The following is a 20,575-nucleotide window of genomic DNA, read 5'->3' on the forward strand; positions in this document are numbered from 1 at the left end:
CGCGGCCGCCTCCCTGTCCCTCTGCTCCCCGCGGGGTCCTAGCGCCCGGCGCTGCAGAGTCCGTAAGACCCCAGAGTACTGAGAGGGGCGGAGCGGGGAAAGAGGTTCTTCTGCGCGGAATCAGTGGGGTCTCCTGGAGATCAGAGATAAAGACGCAAAATCACCGGGCCCCGGGCCTCTCCCCTCGGCCTCTCCATGCGGCGGTGTACGCTGGGCCGTATGTCCAAAACTGTTCTTTGCCACGCCACCCCCACCCCCGGCCCCTTCTCTACGCCGCCGCCTTCCAGAGACCTCGGACAGAGATCCCCGACAGGACTGGTTCTAGCTTTTAAAGCGAGTCCGCGCCACAGTAGATCGGAGACGAAGACTTGCGTTCCACCAACCCTCTCCGCGGCGTCTGGGTGCTCCCGGGCTCCCCGCCGTCGGCTGAAAGTGGCCAGAAGTGGCCTCCTACGGGAGGCTACAGGAGGGGGCCCCGCCACCGACCACGTGTGCGCGGAGCAACAACTCGGCGGAGGATAGGGCACCGCGCGTCCGTCAGGGTTCAGCTTGCGGCGCAGGGGGCAGTGGGCGTTGCTCCTGGGCCTTTCCCCGCCAGCGCCGCGCTCCGGCCCCGCTCACAGATCCCTCCGGAGACAGGCGCTAAGACCCAGAAGGCTCCCCGCCGCCGTCGCCGGTGGTCAGATTTGGACACTAGAGGGCGACGGCTGCCCCGGTATAAATGCGGGGCCCGCGCGGGCCTGGCCATTCGCGACCGGGAGCTGCGCGGGCGCGAGCGAGTAGGGGCTCCGGGTGGGCGGTGGCAGCAGCGGCGTCCCGCGCAGGCTGGAGGCCGCCGAGGCTCGCCATGCCGGGAGGACTGTAGCTCCCCCATGGAGTCGGCCGACTTCTACGAGGCGGAGCCGCGGCCCCCGATGAGCAGCCACCTCCAGAGTCCCCCGCACGCGCCCAGCAGCGCCGCCTTCGGCTTTCCCCGGGGCGCGGGCCCCGCGCAGCCCCCCGCCCCACCTGCCGCCCCGGAGCAGCTGGGCGGCATCTGCGAACACGAGACGTCCATCGACATCAGCGCCTACATCGACCCGGCCGCCTTCAACGACGAGTTCCTGGCCGACCTGTTCCAGCACAGCCGGCAGCAGGAGAAGGCCAAGGCGGCCGCGGCCCCTGCGGGAGGCGGCGGCGACTTTGACTATCCGGGCGCCCCCGTAGGCCCCGGCGGCGCCGTCATGCCCGGGGGGACGCACGGCCCCCCTCCCGGCTACGGCTGCGCGGCGGCCGGTTACCTGGACGGCAGGCTGGAGCCCCTGTACGAGCGCGTCGGGGCGCCGGCGCTGCGGCCGCTGGTGATCAAGCAGGAGCCGCGCGAGGAGGACGAGGCGAAGCAGCTGGCGCTGGCCGGCCTCTTCCCCTACCAGCCGCCGCCGCCGCCGCCACCACCGCACCCGCACCCGCCTCCCGCGCACCTGGCCGCCCCGCACCTGCAGTTCCAGATCGCGCACTGCGGCCAGACCACCATGCACCTGCAGCCCGGCCACCCCACGCCGCCGCCCACGCCCGTGCCCAGCCCGCACCCCGCGCCCGCGCTCGGCGCCGCTGGCCTGCCAGGCCCGGGCGGCGCGCTCAAGGGGCTGGCCGCCGCGCACCCCGACCTGCGCGCGGGCGGCGGCGGCGGCTCGGGCAAAGCCAAGAAGTCGGTGGACAAGAACAGCAACGAGTACCGGGTGCGGCGCGAGCGCAACAACATCGCGGTGCGCAAGAGCCGCGACAAGGCCAAGCAGCGCAACGTGGAGACGCAGCAGAAGGTGCTGGAGCTGACCAGTGACAACGACCGCCTGCGCAAGCGGGTGGAACAGCTGAGCCGCGAACTGGACACGCTGCGGGGCATCTTCCGCCAGCTACCGGAGAGCTCCCTCGTCAAGGCCATGGGCAACTGCGCGTGAGGCGCGCCGCGGCGGGACCGCCCTGGGCCGGCCGCTGGCTGGGCCCCGGGGAGTGGTTTCGGGTCTCCGGATCTCCAGATTGCCCGAACCGCGCGAGCCAGGACTAGGAGATTCCGGTGCCGCCTGAAAGCCTTGCCTGCCGCGCGTGCCCCTTTCCTTCCTCTGCGCCGGACACGGTGCGTCTAAGCTGAGGGGTCAGGCAGTAGTTTCTCCCTGCGAGAGAGGAGAAGCGCCTTGGGGCTGAGCCGGGAGCCCGGCAACTCAAGTATTAAGGAATAACCTTGTGCCTTGGAAACGAAAACTCACCGCTCCCATTCCTACCGAGTAGGGGGGGCAAATATGTGCCTTGTCATTTTATTTGGAGGGTTCCTGCCTCTTCCCCGAGGCTGCAGCAGGCCCCCAGCGGGCGGACGGTCCAGGGAGCAGAGAACCTGACAAGCCAGCCCCAGCCGCTCCTCAGCGCCTGTCCTTGGAGAGGAGGAAACACAGGGCTCTGAACAAAGGTTGTTCCCCTAGTTCTACACGAAGGTGGAGGGGCCCTAGTTCCTTGCCTCTAACCTCCCAGCCTGCAACAGGCTGCACTTCCCCGGGCAGAACTCATTGAGGTGGGGGTCACCAGGTGACCAGTGGGAGCGCCCCACCCCCAGTCAGACCGAAAAGCTCTGTCGCTGGTTAGCTATAAGGACATTATGTTCATGGGAGTGGTGGCCTGGTGGAAGAGGGAACCTAGAGATCTGGTCTGGGGGCTGGGCTGGGAGGAACACTGGGACCAGCAGCCTCCTCTGTACTGTATGTCCCCAGCATTGCCCCACAAACGTGAAGCACAATCGGCCCATCCCAGAGGGACCAAAGTTATGAGAAGCTTTCCAAATATTTTGCTTTATCAGCCGATATCAACACTTGTATCTGGCCTCTCGGTGTCCCAGCGGTGCCTTGTGCAATGTGCGTGTGCACGTCTATGCTAAACCACCATTTTATTTGGTTTTTGTTTTGTTTTGGTTTTGCTCAGATACTTGCCAAAATGAGACTCTTCGTCAGCAGCTGCAGGGAGGGTCTGCGGCTCTCTTTCCTCTTGGTTTGGGGATTGCTTTTGCTCCCAGGGGAACCAAAGAGGTGAGGTGGGCTTCCCCTTTCCTCTCAGCTTTCCCTGGGGGTGGCTGTGGGCCTCCAGCCCCTCCAGCCTGGGCTGCCTGCAGGCTGGTCCCCCAGAGGCTCTGGCTCCTGGTTTGGAAGGGAGGCGGCCTCCAGCCAGCACGCACAGATCGCTGGGCCTGGGAGCAGGGAAGGGCGGCTTGGTTCTCTTCCTTGGGGAGAACGTAGAGTTTCATGCTAGATGTTTTATGTATTATATCTATAATATAAACATATCAAAGTAAATTTTGGTGTCTTTTTAAAATGAGAAAAGCTACTTCCAAGGTTTTCTGTGGGCCAGGTCACATTTGTAAATAATCACAGCATATTCTCTGGCTGAGATCCTGACTTGCATTAGCTCTCCACCCATCCTGAGCTCCTCTTTACATTAAGGGGATGACTTCTCCCAACCAAGGCAAATAAATGGTAGAAGGATGACAAGGCTCCGGGCTGAGAATGCCAAAGCCTGAAGAGAGAGCCTCCTGGGGTGTGTGGAGGGGGATGTCCTGGGGCCTTGGCGTGGCCTCTCCTCAGCCCCTGGGAGGAGAAGGGGGACTCGGAGAGGGAGTCTGAAGTTGCCGTGGCCTCCCTGGGACGTGGGCAGGCCTGGCCCAGCGGTTCCGGGCTCCAGGGGCCCTTGGGCACACTCACTTCCCGATCACTCACAGCCCCAGCTCTGGAACAGCCTCGCTCACACCCGCCTTTGCCCCAGCCTGCCCGCAGGACCCTGGGCGGGCAGGGAGAGGCCTCAGGCAGTAGGACCCTCCACCCCTCCCCTCTTGCTCTGGGCCATGTGGCTGCAGCCTACCCCAGCAGGGCCCTGAGGGGCAGCCTGAAGCCAAGCACCCACCTACCCGGCACTCCACACCTGCCCAGCCCCAGCTGATCCAGGAAGGGGGCCCACGGAGGCCTGCCGCGGGGGTCTGGCCCTTCCCCACACGCCACCTAAAAGGGCCAGCCCCAGCGTCTACCATCCCCGCTGTGCCCACCCTGGACCAAGCCCCTCCCTCCAACGACTGCCCCTGAGAACAGGCACCCCGGCACCCCCTCCCTTAGCGGCAGTGATGGCCAGTGAAGGGAGGGCGCATCCTTGTGCCTGAAGGAACAATGCTGGGGAGCAGTATCTAGGGGCTGGCAGAGTCTCAGAGTTCACTCTCTCTGAGGGTAGAAGGCAAACACTCCCTCCCTCTGTTTTCACCCGGGAGTGCTCTCTTGAGCAGCTTACAGTATATGCCAACGTGGGCTGGGACAGTTTCAAGAAATTACACATTCTTTTTAAATTCTCAAAGCTTTAGCTTTACCTGCCTGCGTGGTTAACCGGGGGGTGGGGGGGTGACTCGCCCCCCCTTCCTGCTCCCCCCCCACCGCCCTCTCCGTCCCATATCTTGCCGCCTCCTCACCCATGGCCGCCCTTGGCAGAGGAAAGGCCGTGAGCCCAGTGAGGAGGCGGGAGCCTGCCCCGCCGCCTGGGAACCAAGAGGCAGAGCCCCGCCGCCCGCCTGGGGGCCTGGGGCAGGCTGCAGCTTGCTAGGCCCCAGCAAACCCTCTCTGAGTTCAGCGCGAATTCCAGTTTTTCTAGTTTGAGGGGGCCAAGCCTCGGCTTCCCCCTTTGCCCCCAGAACAGAGCCCAGGGCCAGCAGGGGAGGGGCGCCCCTCCTGCCCTCACTCCTCCCCACACACAGTGTCCCATCTCCAGGGGTTTCTTCTTTCAAAGCCGTCGGCTCAGGAAAGGGCTCGCCTCCTACTGCAGATCCTGAGGTCCAGGGCAGGCTCTGTTGGGGAAGACAGATCCCACCACAGCCGGCCCCAGGAAAAGGATGGGGCCCCCAGTAGACACAACCGCCTGCGGGTGCTGGGGGACAGCAGGAGGTGAACCTGCCCAGCACGAGTTTTGTGCCCAGCCAGAGGGGCCCCCAGGGAGGGCTGCTCCTGCTACCCGCTGCTTCCTGCAGGGACCCCCAGGGTTCCCCTCCTGACTGCAGCCTTCATGAAGAACCACTCCAAGAGCCTGGCACCCCAGGCCCCCAAGAATTTACTGGATGCCTGCTGTGTGCCAGGGCCTGTGCCAGGGATGGGGCACTCAGCTGGGAACAAGCAGACTCGGCTCCTACTCTCCGGGAGCTCACAGCTTTGTGGCCCCAAGATGTGCTCTAGGGGGGACAAGTGTGATACGGGGAAGCTCAAAGTGTGAACAGAGGCCACCACGGACGCCTTCCTGGAGGCGGCAGCTTTGACCCCAGACCTGGCCATGGACCCAGCCCAACACGCCTGGATGCCTCTGCCTTGTGCTTTTCCGTGAGAGGTAGCAGGGACCTCCTCCCGTCAGTGGGCCATCCTAGCCCAGTGTCCCCTGAAAGCACTGTTCAGGGGAGCCAGCCTCCAGGGAAGGAGCTAGGGCAGAAGGGAGAGAGGGAGGTGCTCTAAACCAGATGTGATGGTTTAGCACTGTCACGGATGTCACCCTTATCTCCTGGATCTCCTGGGAATCTGTGAATGTGGGGTTTGGCCCTGACACCTGTGATGAGCCACTGGGACTGGTGAGGAGTGTCGGCCCCTCCCAGGTCTCCCGCCCCCTCCTTCCCAGGCAGAAACCTGCCAGGCCTCCTCTATGCTGCTGATTTCATGGGAGGAGGGGGCAGTGGGGAAAGGAAAAAGGAGGCCACTCGTGGTGCGGGTCCAGGGGGAGCAGAAACCCTGACCTTGCTCAGACACGAGGCCTCCCCTCCCAGGGACCCACAGGCCTTCCACAGACACGGGGTGGGGTCCTTGCCTGGAAAGAGAGGACATCCCCTCTGTTTCTTTCCTCTGCTGGTATAGGAGGGAGGTTTGTCTCTTCTTTAAATAAAACTGAACTACCAGCACCTTTGAAAGATCTTTCTTGTCTCGGTGAAAGACTTGTGCTTTCTCCCTCCTCTTACACCCCACTCCCCCCGCCCCATACCCCTCTCTGTATGGAGCATTCAATGCAAGCAGAGACATAGGAAAGATACCAATTCACTATCAAAGCATCCTAGCCCCATCCCAGAGCAATTAAAAAGCCAGATGGGATCTCTGGGAAAACGGCATTAATAACTCGAACAATCTGTGCAGGCCGGCAGGGACCCAGGAGCGCGGGCGGGGGCAGGGGGAGGCTGGGGTGCTGGAGCGTGAACTTGCAGCAATGTCTCAGCCACGTTGTGGCCAGAGGGGATGGGGCCATCGCAGGGTATGCCTAGGTCTGGCCGCAACGGGGCTGTCCCCTCCAGCCCCTGCAAGGCCCGCCGTGCATGCTGGATCCTGGTCTCTGCAGACAGAGCCAGACAAATGTGGAACCCATTACTCAGGCAACCACAGCCCCGGCCAGCCCCGTTCTGGCACCCAAGGGCTTTGCTTCCCTTTACTTTTGTTTTTATTTATTATTTTTCTAGCCTTCTGGCCCCACCCACTAGGAACAGGCTTCCCTGGGTACACAGCTTCCAGAGATGCCCCCTCCCTTCCTTCGCTGTGCCCAAGCCCACTGCCCACACCTGAGAACAGCAGAAGATGGTGTTGGGGACCCCAGTGGGGCCTGAACCCCAGGGCCTCCCCTCAGATTACAGAGTGGCAGGCACTTCCGGCAAGAACAGCGGAGCGCTCAGAAGCCAGCGTGATTGCGAGCGGAGCAGGCTACAGGGGTCCACACTGCCTGGCTGCCTTGCCGGGCCCAGAAAAGACTGGATGAGAACCACAGGAAAAGAATCTTCTGCTGTTCTGAAGCCTTTTCTAGGCAGAGCGAAGAAGCCAGACTCTTCCATAGCCCCATTTTTAGACCATGGTCTGGAGGGCCACCTAGGGCAGACTTAAAGGTGGAGTTTTCAGGGTGGGAATTGGCTTGTTTAAAGATTTTATTTATTTAATTTTTTCCCCCCAAAGCCCCAGTAGATAGTTGTATGTCATAGCTGCACATCCTTCTAGTTGCTGTATGTGGGACTCGGCCTCAGGATGGACGGAGAAGTGGTGCCTTGATGCGCACCCGGGATCCGAACCCGGGCCACCAGCATTGCAGCGCGCGCACTTAACCACCAAGCCACAGGGCCGGCCCATGGCTTGTTTAAAAAACACCTTTTTTGATTCTTACGTACCCAGAGAGCCATTTTCTGACCTTCGTCTTCCTTGTCTCCTTGTCCCCACCCTCACCCTCTCTGGAAACTGTTCTCCCCAGGGTCACCATGAACTCCTGGGGCCAAATCACATGAACTCCCCTGGGAACTGCCGTCCTTGGCCTCCTGCTGAATTTGGCCCCAATGGATATCCAGCGTCCGGCCCATGGTAGGTCTTCAACACACGTGTTTGAACGCATGGATCTCTCTGCAACTCATCCCTCTCCTTTAGAGAACATCCTCACCCCCTCCTTTCCCTTCAAGGGTCCACTGGGTTGGCCTGAGGCCCACCAAGCAGGGGCCTGAGGGACCAGGGTTCACACTGTGGGAGCCAACACATGGGCACCGGAAGTAAGGCTCCACTCTGCTGGCCCTCTCTAGATGAGTCATTGCTTCTACGAAGTGAATTTTAAAATGCAAGAATCTTCAGAAAGGTAACCTCTCCAGTTCTAGATAATCTTCAACGCCTCCGCGTGATTAGTTTACCACTAGAACCAGAGTCTAACCAGGCCCCAACCAGATGGTGGTGCTCTGCGGGGAGGTGTCCGGGGAGGAGGCGGGACACAGAAGAGGGGAGAGGGTTGGCAGTGCAGGATGCCCCAAGGCTGCCGGAGATGCTCGGAGGCACAGGGCAGCTGGGATCACGGGTGTTTGCATCTCCCCTCTTGTCCTCACTCCAGGATGACTGGCAAAGTCGTTATTGAGGGATTACAGATGGAGGATGGGAGCACCATGGCCTAGAATGATGGTCTAGGGCCAGGGCATGTCACCCAGTGACCCAAACAGGGCCTGAAGGGAACCATCACAGCCTGCCCCAAACCCTCTAGATCTGAAGATATTTCTCCCCCTTGGCAAGTGGCTACCAACCTCTCACCAGAAGGAAAGCCTGTCTTCCCCTGCAGCCGCTGTCCCTTCCCCGCTCAGCCATGGAGACCTCAGAGAGCCCCCAGCTCCCCTCCCTGAGCCAACCCAAACACTCCCCTCCCTAGTGAGGAAATGTGGCTGACTGACGGTGGCGGCCCTTCCTGCACGCACGTTGGGCAATGGTCCCAGCTGGACGTGGCAGCACAGACCCTGCCAGGAGAATGGGGGCAGGGGGGGTGTCAGGATTGAGTGCCCGCCCCAGATGGAGCCGCCGTGACCTTCCACATCAGGTTAGGACCCGTCTGAAGTAGCCTCCTCGAGTGATTTACAATTTGCAAACACGTTTTATTGGATTCCTCAGTTTTGCTCTAGCAATTACAGTGACTAAGCATGACAAATCACTCCTAGCACGGTGTCTCCGAGCTGTTAGGAAATGTGTTCGCTTCACTATTTTGCCTCGTGCGGCAACATTTTAAAAATAGACTCATTCACTGTACTTGAAGGCAATTTGTTCCAAATTTTCCCACTAATTTGATTTTAATCTGATATTTAAAATTCGTGTGACCACATTCCCCCTGATTTATAGGGAATCAGCCCTACCTGGCCGCAGTTTAATTGGCCTTCACCCAGGAGTCCACAGGATGAAGGATTTATCCCAAAACAATTTGAAGGCACTGGTGTCTATAACGCTTCTATATATGTCTAATGCAGCATTGCAAGTGCCACCTGCCTGGGAACAGCACCAGTGAGTGTGAGCTGAAGGCCACCGCTGCTGTCCTACAGAGCCCGGGCCTTAGGTGGCCAACGGTCCTCACTGAGCAGATGCGTCGAGTCCAGATGCCAAGGCAAGGTACGCGCTTGAGGTGTGCGCAGAGCTAGGTTCCGGAGGAAGGCGATTTGCTGGTGGGTGATAAATAGAAGTTTCCTCTTTGTCCCATCCCATGATCAGGGTGGCCCACAGGGTGTGGGCCGTGCAGCACTGGCCCCAACTGACTCCTGGCTTTGCCTCTTACCGGTTGTGGCCCTCACCCCGTCTCTTCATTTCTCTGAGCTTCAGTTTCCTTTTATGCAAAATGTATGCAAAACTCGGACCTCGTCATGGAGCTGTTGTGAAAGGCAAGTGGGCCAAGCTTGTGAGGTGTTTGGCTCAAGCTGAGGAGATTGCTGGGTGTTAGGGCAGGAGGCTGAGAGCGGGGAGGCCACACCACAGCCCCTGAAAACTCCACTGGAAGGAGACAGTCGTCTGAATAATTTAGGGCAAAATTCTTGTACCCAGAATAACCAAATTACTGAAGTCACTTTAATGTTCCTTCAATTTTTTTTTCCAGGATGCCTTTCATTTGCTTAGAAAGCACTTAATGAGCTCCCCCTGGGTGCAGAGCCGTCTTGCCGGTGACCTTGATGGCTGAGCTAAGGTCAAACCCTCCTCCACCGCTCTCAGCAGGCAAGGGTGCCCCATGTGCTTGTCATGGTAAAAGCTTCTTAATACAGTGCAGAATCTTGGTCAGTGAGGACGAGCGTTCTCACTGGGGCGTCAGCCTTCCAAATCCTGAAAGACCCTCCTCCCCGAACCCATGAGCCTCCCCATTAACTCCTTTCTCTTTGGGAAGCTGGGACCTCAGTGAGTAGGGTGGCCCTGCCTTCCCCTGCTGGTGGCAGGGGAGAAGGAGGATATGCTGTGTGTGTCGGGGGGACCCACCTGCCCCCTTGCCTCCCTCAGTTCCCCACTGGGTCTTCTCAGCGCTTGGCCAAACAGCTAGTTCCCTTTGGCCTGACCTAGCTCGAGCCCAGGAAGTGAGGAGGGAGCCCGCCCTCTGCCCTGTGGGGAGGCTTGAATGGGCTCCCACAACCTGGGAAGCTCCTGGGGTCCTGGAGGGGTGAGGAGGGGCCACAGAGGAGAGACAGGTAGGAGGAGGCCTTGGCCAAGCTTCCCCAGAGCGGGACCCCCAACAGGGAAGAGCTCTGGATACCTACCCTGCTCTTCCCTTTGCTGCCAGGAATGCCACCAGGAGAGTAACTCAAATTAATGAGCAGATTCCTCGGACAGGAAGGAAGGCAGCTCTCAGGCACCTTCCCCCCGCTGCTCCAGCACAGAAAGCAGCTGGATACCACTCGCCGAACCAAGGGAGGGCAAGAAAGGCCAGGAGGCCTGCAGTCAGTGGCTTCTCCACAGCCAGGTCAGCCAGGTTGGTGCAGGGCAGCAGAAAGGAGAGAGGGCAGGTCTGGGCTGAGGGTGACTCCCAGGGGAGAGTGGTGCTGTGTGGGCACAGGCACGGGTGCAGGAGCATGCCACGTGCATACAAACTTGGGGCTGATTCTGAGCCTTGGGCTGGAGGAGCAGGTGAAGGGTCCTCCTAAGAGCAATTCCCAAGTTCACCAAGGCCCGAGCTCCATTTGAGGACCAATCTCATCTGGGCAAGGTGGAGGCGTGTGAGTCACGGGCCCCTGAGCCGAGGGGAGGTGGGGACGATGGCTCCAAGCCCGAAATGTGTCAGAGGCAAGATGAGCATCTTGAGTGATGCACAGATTAGGTAATTACGTGGGGCAGTGCTGCCCGGGGTGTGTGAGCCAGATGAGGAAGGAGAGCAGCCCATCGGGTCCTCTACTCACTGTGCTGCGAACAGTCTCACCAGAGGCCCAGCTGCTCGCCAAGGAGCCCGGTCTCCCAGGACCAGGGCTAAGACCAGGGCAGGGGCAGCATCAGCCCCTGGGCCCTTACACTCTGCGTCCAGCGGGAGAGCTTAACCCTCTCCACCACCTAATCCACCCCGGCTAGGGAAACACTCTTGTTTTCCCAAGACTCTCATCATTGGCTTTACTCCATGACACCCTCCCCCTCCCCCACCTCCACCCAACATTCCTCAACTTAATTTACTTTAGTTTTTGTTTTTTTTGTGTGTGAGGAGATCAGCCCTGTGCTAACATCTGCCAATCTTCCTCTTTTTTTTTTTTTTTTTTTTTGCTGAGGAAAACTGGCCCTGGGCTAACATCCGTGCCCATCTTCCTCCACTTTATATGGGACGCTGCCACAGCACGGCTTGCCAAGCAGTGCGTAGGTGCGCGCCCGGGATCCAAACCTGCGAGCCCTGGGCGCATGCACTTAACCACTTGCACCACCGGGCCAGCCCCACTTTAGTTTTTAATTTTTCAAGTTAAGTCAACTGCCTGTTGTTTGGAACATCTTTGAGAATTTCAGAAATTGGAATGGCATGTCAGAGACATTGCAGAACCAGGTTTGAGGGCCCACATGAGCCCCCATCTTCACTCATCGTGGGCTAGGAGATCAACTGCAGTTGGCCATCCCTTTCTGCTTTCCCCATGAGACGGGTCATTGGGACTGGTACTCCCACAGCACAGTGGTTTGGAGGTACCTGCTGCTGGGGGTGGGGGAATCTGGCACATGCTGGAAGGCCTCCACGAGGCTCTACCATGGAGCTGCTCACAGTGCCCAAGCCCCGATGCTGGTTACACAAGGGCTGGGCCTGCATTCCCACCCACCGGGGGCGTGAGACCATGTTTGTCCTCACCACACACCTGCTGTGTGACCAGGCGCAGGTTTGACAGCCTTTCTGTTTGAGCATGTCTGAGAGGTGTGCCGAGATTCCCAGAGGCAAGATGATGAATGGGTGTCCCTCCAGAACAGAGCAGCCACAAGAACCTGATCCCAGGACGAGTCACACTGAGGAGGACCAGGACCAGGCCATCTGGCATCCAAGAGGAGAGCGTGAGTCAGAAACAAACTACCCACCTGCCAGCCAGGTCACTCTCCCACCCAAGAGAGCTCAGGGGTGGGAGCCAGAGGGCTGCAGGACCCAGGCTCGGTGATTCCCCTCCCGCCTCTGGAGCCCAGCTTCTGCATGCTTGCAATCTGGGTTGCAGGTGATGCTGGTGGGTTGGACAATGAGGGACATTAGTGCTCCTTGGCCCATGTTGGGGCCTGGGTTGGAGGACCCTAAGGTGGTGCTGGCATCATCTAGCTGCCTTCAGCCTATGGCAAAGAGGCACTCGAGCATCATCTCGTCTTTCAGCTACCCCAACCCCAGCCAGGACCAGACCAGATCAGCCAGGCAGTCAGTAAGTCTCCACCAAGCACCCCTGAGGGCCCAGACTGGAGCCCCACCACAGAACAGAGAGACTGGGGTCAGAGGAGAGAAGGGGCAGAGTACCCGGGAGGAGGATGTCACCATCAGTACTGAATCAGGGTGGGACAGAGGCCTTCCTCACCCCACCCACCCAGGCCACCGCACCCCCAATTGCCTGTGGAGGGACCCTGGGGAATGGCATTCTGCTGTCTCCCAGTGACTGGTCAGCAAGGCCTGTGGGAGGAAGAAGGAACAGGAGGATGCAGCTGGTCATCTCAGGGCTGCCCAAAGAGCTCCTAAAAAGGCAGGGGTGAGCTGCAGAGGCAGAGACAGGCAAGAGTTGATTCTCTCCCTTTCCCTGTGTCCTTTGCTACACTGAACTTGGTATTGTACAACATCATGGCCCTTGGTCAAGAACAGACTGCGTCCAGAATCTCCCATCAGTATTTTTTGAGCTCTGGGTTGTCTGAAACATGGAGCTGTATCACCAAAGCATAACTAACCATTCAATGGTTCAGTGCATCCCTTCATGCATTTATTCATCGGTTCCAGAAAATTCTTACCAATAAATCCTTAAAACGTTGCCTCTGCTCCATTTCCTCCCGCTTCTCCTTCAGGGACAATATTCAACATCGACGAGATCTCCTTTTCCTCATTGTCTCATGTGATCTCTTCCATGTTTTCTTTTTGTCTCTGTGTGCTACATTTGTGATAATTTCTTCTGACTTCTAAGTTCCCAATTCCCTTCTCAACCATGTTTACTCTACTGTTATATCTGTTCCCTGAGTTCTTGATTTTGGTTATTGTAGTTTTCTTTTCTAGAGATTCAACTTGATTCTTTTTTCAGATCTGCGATGTCACTTTGTGTAGAGTCCCATTCCCTGCAGCTATTTTTAAGCTTGTCTTATTTCTTTAAACATCAGATGCACAGTTTTTTTATAGTCAATAATTTGAAGTCTGAAGGGTCTATTTCTGTTTTCTGTTGATTCTTCTAGTTTTCACTCATACTGTCTTATTTTCTTGTGTGTCTGATCATCTTTGACTGTGTGCTGGTCATTGTTTTGGAGAAAATTGTTTGAAAGAAAAATTTGAGGTTTAGGACAAAGGTACCTTCCACAAGAGAGCATTTTTATTTGCTCTTGCCAAACATTGAGGAATACTGCTAGTCCAGGGCCACCTTAGTCAACCTTAAGGCTTGAGTTTCCCTAGCCCACCCAGGAGATGAGAACTTAGATTGCACGAGCATGTGAGGGCTGGTCTACTTCTGGTTCACCCTCATCCTGAGGGAGTAGCCCTTTGGAGTTCCACATCAATGTGAGATGGTGTCTTATTAAATGCCCCACCTATGTGAGCCCTGGGATTTGATTTCTGTCTCTCCCATTCCATGAGGCTGTCAAAATAAAATTCAAATTCATTGGGATCAGAAAATGCCTCAGGGAAAAAATGGCTTCTCCTCTTGCTTACTTGTCTGGATTCCTTCTCCCTTCAATTTTGGCCTGGCAATTCCCTTTTATACTGCTGACTCTTCAGTATATATATATGTGTGTGTATACACACTTATATATATATTTTAATATATATAAAATATATATTAATTATTTTTAACATATATTTTTAAAATTTATCCAGCATTTTTAGTTTTCTTGGTGCGGGTATGGACCCAAATACTCTTACCTGCCATTATTGGAAGCTAGAAGTCCTCCCTTCCATCACTCAGCAAGTATTTGTGGCATACCTACTGTGTGCCAGGCGCTGTACTGGGGCAGAGCAGTAAACCAGACAGACAGAGCAGGCTCCTGGACACTCAGTCTCTCTGGGGAGACAGACAGTAAACAGAGAGTTACTCAATTGATCAGCTAATTACGGTCATGATGCATATTGGGAAGTAAGGAACTTCAGAGGTGATGAGAAGGAGCTCTCGCCCACTTTGTGGGCTCAGGGGAGTTGTTCTTAGGAATGTGATTTTAAGCTGAGATCTGAAGGATCTAAAGGAGTTTATAAGTAGTTAAGGGTTGGATTGAGAGAATCCAGGCAGAAGAAACAGTACATACAAAACTCAGAAGTGGAAAGGAATATGACAGTCTAGGTACCAAAAAATGTCCAGTGACCACAGTACATGGAGCAGGTAGGTGTGGAGGACAGAGGTGAGGCCAGAGGTCAGCTGGGTCAGACTATCAGGCTCTTACAAGCAGGGGTTCAGACTTTGGTCAATATCCCAAGAGTAGCAGGATCATGGAGAGCATCAAGGTCAGCTTTGCTTATAGGGTCACTCTGCTGAGATGTGGAGCATGGAGGATGGAGGATAGGTCAGGTGGGCGAGGGGCATCAGTCAGCACAGTGAGGAGGCTCTGTGCACAGAGGTGGACAGACTCAAGAGCCTTTTAGGGGATGAGAAGGCTTTCCACCAAGCTTAACCTTAGAATTATCCCAGAATGCATTACCTGACCATGCTGATCATTCTTGTTGACCCCCGATCCACTCCACAGCTGCTCTCCACCCTGGGAGTCTGGCCTATGTGGGCCTCACGGGGGGCCTCCGGTGCCTCTGGCTTCCTGTGGGGTTTGGCCAATGGTAGGCACCAGCAGGAGATCAGAGGGAAGAGGAAGAGAGAGGCTGGGGTGTCTCTTCTCTGCCCTCTGCCTGCTTGAGTGCCCCATCTGCACGCGCCCAAGACTACAGCCTTGTCAGATGGCCTGTCCCCTGCCCTCCATGCGTCCAGTTCTCACTAATGCCTCACCTCACCCCTTGAGCCCCACGGTGGTGACGATCGCTGCCGTGGCTAGTCTCTGGGGGGCCTCGACATCCCTTCTTGGTTTGCCCAAGGCTGGTCACACCCCACAAACCATCCCTTTGTTAATGTCCCTTTATTGGAACCATCGGGGCTGACTTTGGTTTTCTGCCAGGACCCTGAGTGATCACCAATACTCGGGTTTCTTTGCTTTAAAGAATCCAGAGCAGCAAATCTGTCTGGGAATCCTGGAGGGGGGCCAGCCCCTCGTGGCAGCCAAAGGCCCACATGAAGGCCCTGCTCCCGTCCGCGTGCCGTAAACAAATTCCTGCGTGCGTGCACCACGAGCCAGAGCCAAATGACAAACACGGCTGTGACCGTTTTATAGAGCCCCAGTATCAGGACAGAGGTAATTAGAAAAATTATAAACATATCTGGTGTCTTCTGTCTGGCTGTGCGATCCGGGTTTGTATCTGCTGGGAGCTCCCCGCTGGGGGATCTGCTTTACAATCGCTCTCAAATTCTTGTTCCAAACACTTCTTAAAAGAAGCGTCGGAGGGACTGAGGCCAAAGTGCATGTGATTTCTGGGGTGGACTCAGCGGGCCAGTGCTGTGCGCGGTTCCGGGAAGAGCCCTGACTTGGCTCGCCCGCCGCCCACCCGCTCCGTTTCCTTCCTCTCCTCTGCCTTTCGCTTCCCGCCTCCTGAGCCCAAGTCGGCTCCTTTACTTTCACTTTGCAGATGTGTGCTGGGAACGCAGCATCCACTCCGAGGCTGACGGGTGTTCGAGAGCTGTGCTCCCAAAGCTCGGGACCACTCCTTGCCTGCCTCCGGGCTGGGGGCTGAGGCAGAGTCGAGCGCCTCCTGCAGAGGTTGCCTGGTGGGGGTGGGGGGGGAGTGGTGGTCAGGGAAAGCCCCTGAGGGCGCAGTGTGCAGTGGAGACCAAGGTGGCGAGAAAGATCCAGGCACTCCAAGGGCTTCTTCAGGTGGAGAACCAGAGCAAAGTTCCAGTGGAAGGCAGTGTGGCCGGATGTCGGGAGGGGCAGAGACCAGCCCCCTGGGGGCCTCGTAGTGGGGTAGCCATGCATCCTGCTTTGCTTGGGAAAGGTTTGGTTTACTCCCACCTTTCCAGCATAATTGTTCGTAGCATCCCATTTCACTCCCAAGAAGTGTCCCTGCTTGTTCAATAAATGACACAGTCACCCTACCTATAGGGCAGAGGAAGAAATCTAGATTTTGTATATTTTAACTGCCATGGGAGGCCGTCGGAGGATTCCGAACAGGGGAGTGACAGGACCAGGGCTTTTCCTTCATTCACCAAATATTTCCTGAGCGCAGATGCTCTCCTCGGCTCCCGGGGCCCAGCTATGAGCTGCGACCCATCAGCAGAACCTCTGCCCTCATGGAGTTATGTCCCAGTGTTAGAAATGCTGACAAACATCTAACAAAATTAACCAATTCTCCACCACTCAGCGCCCTCAACAAGTTGAGGGCCCAGTGGACAGACAGAAAGATGAAGACAAAAGAACATCCTGCTGATTCTTTTTCTAAATTTAACAATTCGGAAATCATAAGCTGCTTCCCATGAAGTCTGCTCCCAAATTCACCCCTGAGGGAGGTCTCCTTTGGGGAGCTGCATACAGTGTGGGTCTCCCCCGACTCCCCTCTCACCCACACATCCTGGCTTCTGTGGTTGGTGAGCCCAGCCGTGTGCTGGTTGCTCTGACTGGGACTTCACACCAGGCAGGTCCTCAACTCTAGGTAACTGGCTTACACATGCTTGCACAATCTGAGCTTAAGTGGCCTAAACAGAAAGGAGCACATGACATTGACACATCTTACCAAAATCCTACCTCTGTGCCAGGGGCTCAGGCGTAGGGCCAAGTGCAATGAGGAAAAAAAGGCACAATGATGAGTCTTCAGGCACAGCTATATCCAGCAGCCAGACTATATCATCAAGAGGCCTCTCTCGCTCCATCTCCTGGTTCTCTCATTCTTTTGCTGGCTTCAGTCTCCTGTTGGAGGTTCCCAGTAACTCAAGGCCTCCAAACAGATATCCAGCAACCCAGAACAGAGTTTCAATTTCTGAATATTTCTGTCAAAAGTTGTGGAATTGGATTCTGTTGGACCATAGGCTCATCACTGCACCAGCCACTGTATCCAGGAGGATGGAGGATACTAATTGGCCAATCCTGAGTAGTGTCCTTACCCCGCAACAAACAGTTTGAGGAGGGAACAGCTCCACCCACACTGTGTGGAATGAGAGTCGGGGAGGGGAGGTTCTCCGAGGAAAATCCGGGTACTGTGGCTAGAATGAGAAAAAATGAAGCAGGCAAAATAACTGGTGTCCGCTGGACCTGCCCTTTGTCCCAGGAAGAAACGGGGCCCGTGAAGAGCAAGGACAACTCAGGGTGACTCCTATGCCATTGCTCCCAAAGAAAAGTTCACAACCCTGGGGGAGGAAGGTGGTGGGTTTCTGGAATCAGCTAATGTGATTTGGGCCCCACATTTGTTCCTGACTTCTGCCCCACCTCAGGCTACCAGTGGTCTCTCCCCATGGGCAACACAGGTCCCCTGGGCCCCAGGCTATCCATGGGATCTGTGACTCTAACCCATGGGGGCAGGGCTGCAGGGGACACACATGGCTATGGACAGTCCCCCAAGAGGGACTTCAGAGGGGCTCTGTGCCCATCCTTACTGCTGCCACCCAACACCTTGGGGGAGAGGAGGGATCAGGAAATGCAACCTGAGGCCTCTGAAGCCACTGGGTCCTGTCCACCGTGGGACCCTGGAGCTCCTTGACCCCAGGCCTTCTGAGACCTCCAGCCCCTGGGGTGGGGATTCTGTTTCCTGATCCCTGGCACCAGAGCTGGGGGGAAGTGGCTCAGGGGACAGGGATGCTGGCCAGGGGAGGTTAGGAGAGGACGCCTGGCCTTCTGGCCTTGGGAAGGGCCTCCAAAGAAACAGCTCGCTCCTCAGGCCCCCGTCACCTGTACTCAAAGATGCTGCTCGTCGCGGGGAAGGGAAGCCCTTCACTGAGCGCCAGTAGCATGCAGATGCTTTCTTGGCTCTGATTGCGTCCTGTCAGCCACACCGGCCTGTCCATCAGATGAGGGGCAGAGGGCTCCCTGAGGCCCAGTGGACTTTACCCAGATTCTCAGACTGTAAATGGTGAATCTAGGACCCACCACGATGCCGCCACCCTTCACAGCCTCACTCCTGCCTCAAAGAATGGGAGGTGAGGCCAGGGAGGCAGAAGGGAGAGCCTGGAGGTGAGAAGCAAGGCCTTCGGAGGCAGCTGCAGCCCTTATCTCTCCCAGGAGGGTGACAGCCCCCCTCAGGAAGGGAGGGAGACACTGTGGCCCACGCTGGCAAGCAGGGAGCCCCGCCAGGGACCAGGAGGAGGGCTTCCTCTCAGTGTCTTCATGCCACAAGATGTAAAATAATCCCCTCGGCTCAGAAAAACACATTTTATGGCTGTCTGACTCATTTCCCACAAAGCTAGGTTCACCCCACCACCACGTGTAGAGCTTTTGTTTTGAAAAAAAAAAATGTTGAAAATTTCAAGATGACTTTTAGACATAAATAGTTCCCTTCCTCACCCTCATCCCAGGCCCCCCTCACCTAATTTCCCAAACGCTGGCTGCCGGAGCCTCGGGAGGACCCAGGCCAAGTGGGTGCGGGATGACCCTGGGCGACACAGCCCCAGGGCTGGACCGGCGGAGGCCTGCTGGGCATTGAGATGGGCCGAGGGGCCCTCCAAGGAGGTAGGCCTCCCCAGCATCTGCTGCAGTGCCCTGGTCCTTCTGGTTTGGGGTCCCCCGTGGGCCCCAGAGCACCATCACCTGCTCCTAGCCTCGAAGTCTCTCCAGGCCCGGGTCCTCTCCACAGCTTCCAGAATGCAGGGGAGGTCCAGCTGGCCACCCTCTGCCCTAACGCTAGGTTAAGGGGAGCTCCACGGGGGACCTCAGACACCCAGCCAGGACGTGCCCCCAGCCCGCGCTGCCGCACTGCTCCTCCCAGGTCAGCAAAGAGCAGCGCTGAGTCTCACTACCCCTGGGACCCCACAAGTAAAGCATAGGGGTCCCCTGATGCCTCAACTATGCTAGAGCTTTCAATTACCACACACACACCTTGCGCCTTGGCCTCCTAGCTCCCTCCGGCTCTGCCATTCCTTTCGTTTCCCAACAACCCTGGGCCGTGGCTCTCGGCATGCCCATTGCTCAGGCAGGAGACAGCACCAGAGACCCATGACCTGTGTCAGCTGAGGGACGCCAGAGCACAGACAAGCGGGCAGCCTCAGGGCTCCTGCCGACCCCCAGACAGCCCAGGAGGAGCGCCCAGGTCGGAAGCCCAGGGCTCAGATGGGGGCCATCCCAGGAGGTCCCTGGTTTCAGGCATGTGGCACAGACACACCTGGAGGATATATCGCCCACAGAGTGGCCTCCCCTCCCTGCCAGGCAACTGCTGCAGCTTGGTGCGTTCGAGGCCCTCCCCCACAGCGCTCAGCCCACGTTATCCCCCTGTCTTCCCAGAGGACAGCCTCTGCAAGCTGCCTAGGGATCTCCAAGGGAGGGGCAGCAGCCTGAGGCCAGGCAGGGACACCCACCAGCACCAGCATCCATTGAACTGGGAGCCCCGGCTGGGCAGGAAGCTGCCACTCCTGGACCAAGCACCTCAGCCCATGGGCTCAGGCTCCTGAGATCTAGGACGAGACAGAGGCCCCATCCCTGGCTACAGTGAGGCCCCTGGGGGCCCAAGACCATGGGCCTGTGGGCACCCAGGGCACGGCCCCCCGAGAGCTGCCCAGGCCACAGGTCTGCCTGCTTCTCCTCCACTGTAGCTGACAGTCCTCTCTGGGATGCGAACCGGGTTCCAGGGCTCTGGACACCCACCTAGGGGCAGGCAGCAGCGGGGGAAATAGCAGGAGGGCGGGGTATCTTACTGTCAAGGGCTCTGCCGGGAGGACCCTGGGGTTAGATGGGGCAGGCGTGGGGGGAATATGGATTGGAGTCCCCCAGGCTGGCTGGGCCGTCCGTGGGCATCAGGGGAAAGGCCAGAGGTGACCTGTACTTCCTTAACCACAAAAAAATGACTCAGCTAAATTGAGGAAGACTTCTGTTTCGGCAGACTGCTTTTTCCACTATGGTAAGAGCTTTTTACCCACAGGCTCCAGAGGAGCTGGGTACCCCAGAGAGGGGTTTGGGGAGTTTCGATTTGAATAGTCAGTGCTGATTCTTAATCATTATTTTGAAAAGGCAGCTCTTGGTTTTCCAGCAGGTGTCTGGGTCCCGGGGAGCCAAGCCAGGTGTGTGCGTGAGTACAAGTGTGCAAGCGCGCTTTGTGCCTTGAGGACGCTGGGGCCCAGGAAGGGGAGAGCTGGGCAGGAGCATTTCCCTTTCCTCGGTCAGTCGCAGGCCTTACCCAGCTGTGCAGAAATGACCTGGATTCTCCAGCCCTCCGAGCCCGCCGGCCTGAACAGGGCTAACACCTGCATTGATTGAGGGCTAACTGTGCGCCAGGCAGTGGCCTGGGCACCTACCTGTTGCCTCATGGCCCCGGGACGGCACTCCAGATGCCTGCTGAGACTCTGAGAGGGAAGAGCACCCATCGGACCCTCAGCCAGATGCAGACCTAGGCAGCCTGGCAGCTCTGCAGACGCTGATCACTGGCCCCTCCTGCCCTTCCGTCAGCTCCTGGCACCTCCTGACGTTGC

General features: G+C 57.5%; 1 protein-coding gene across 1 annotated transcript; it reads left to right on the plus strand.

The window, feature by feature from the left end:
• The first annotated feature begins 436 nt into the window (after positions 1-436).
• On the plus strand, positions 437-3,314 carry CEBPA (CCAAT enhancer binding protein alpha). Its single transcript, XM_004439780.3, has one exon. It carries the CDS (start codon positions 873-875, stop codon positions 1,935-1,937), a length of 1,065 nt encoding a protein of 354 aa, XP_004439837.1. The 5' UTR covers positions 437-872; the 3' UTR covers positions 1,938-3,314.
• Positions 3,315-20,575: the final 17,261 nt, after the last annotated feature.

This window comes from Ceratotherium simum, chromosome 33, assembly GCF_057802395.1.
Source record: "Ceratotherium simum simum isolate JZ-2026a chromosome 33, ASM5780239v1, whole genome shotgun sequence".
Lineage (NCBI taxonomy): Eukaryota > Metazoa > Chordata > Mammalia > Perissodactyla > Rhinocerotidae > Ceratotherium > Ceratotherium simum.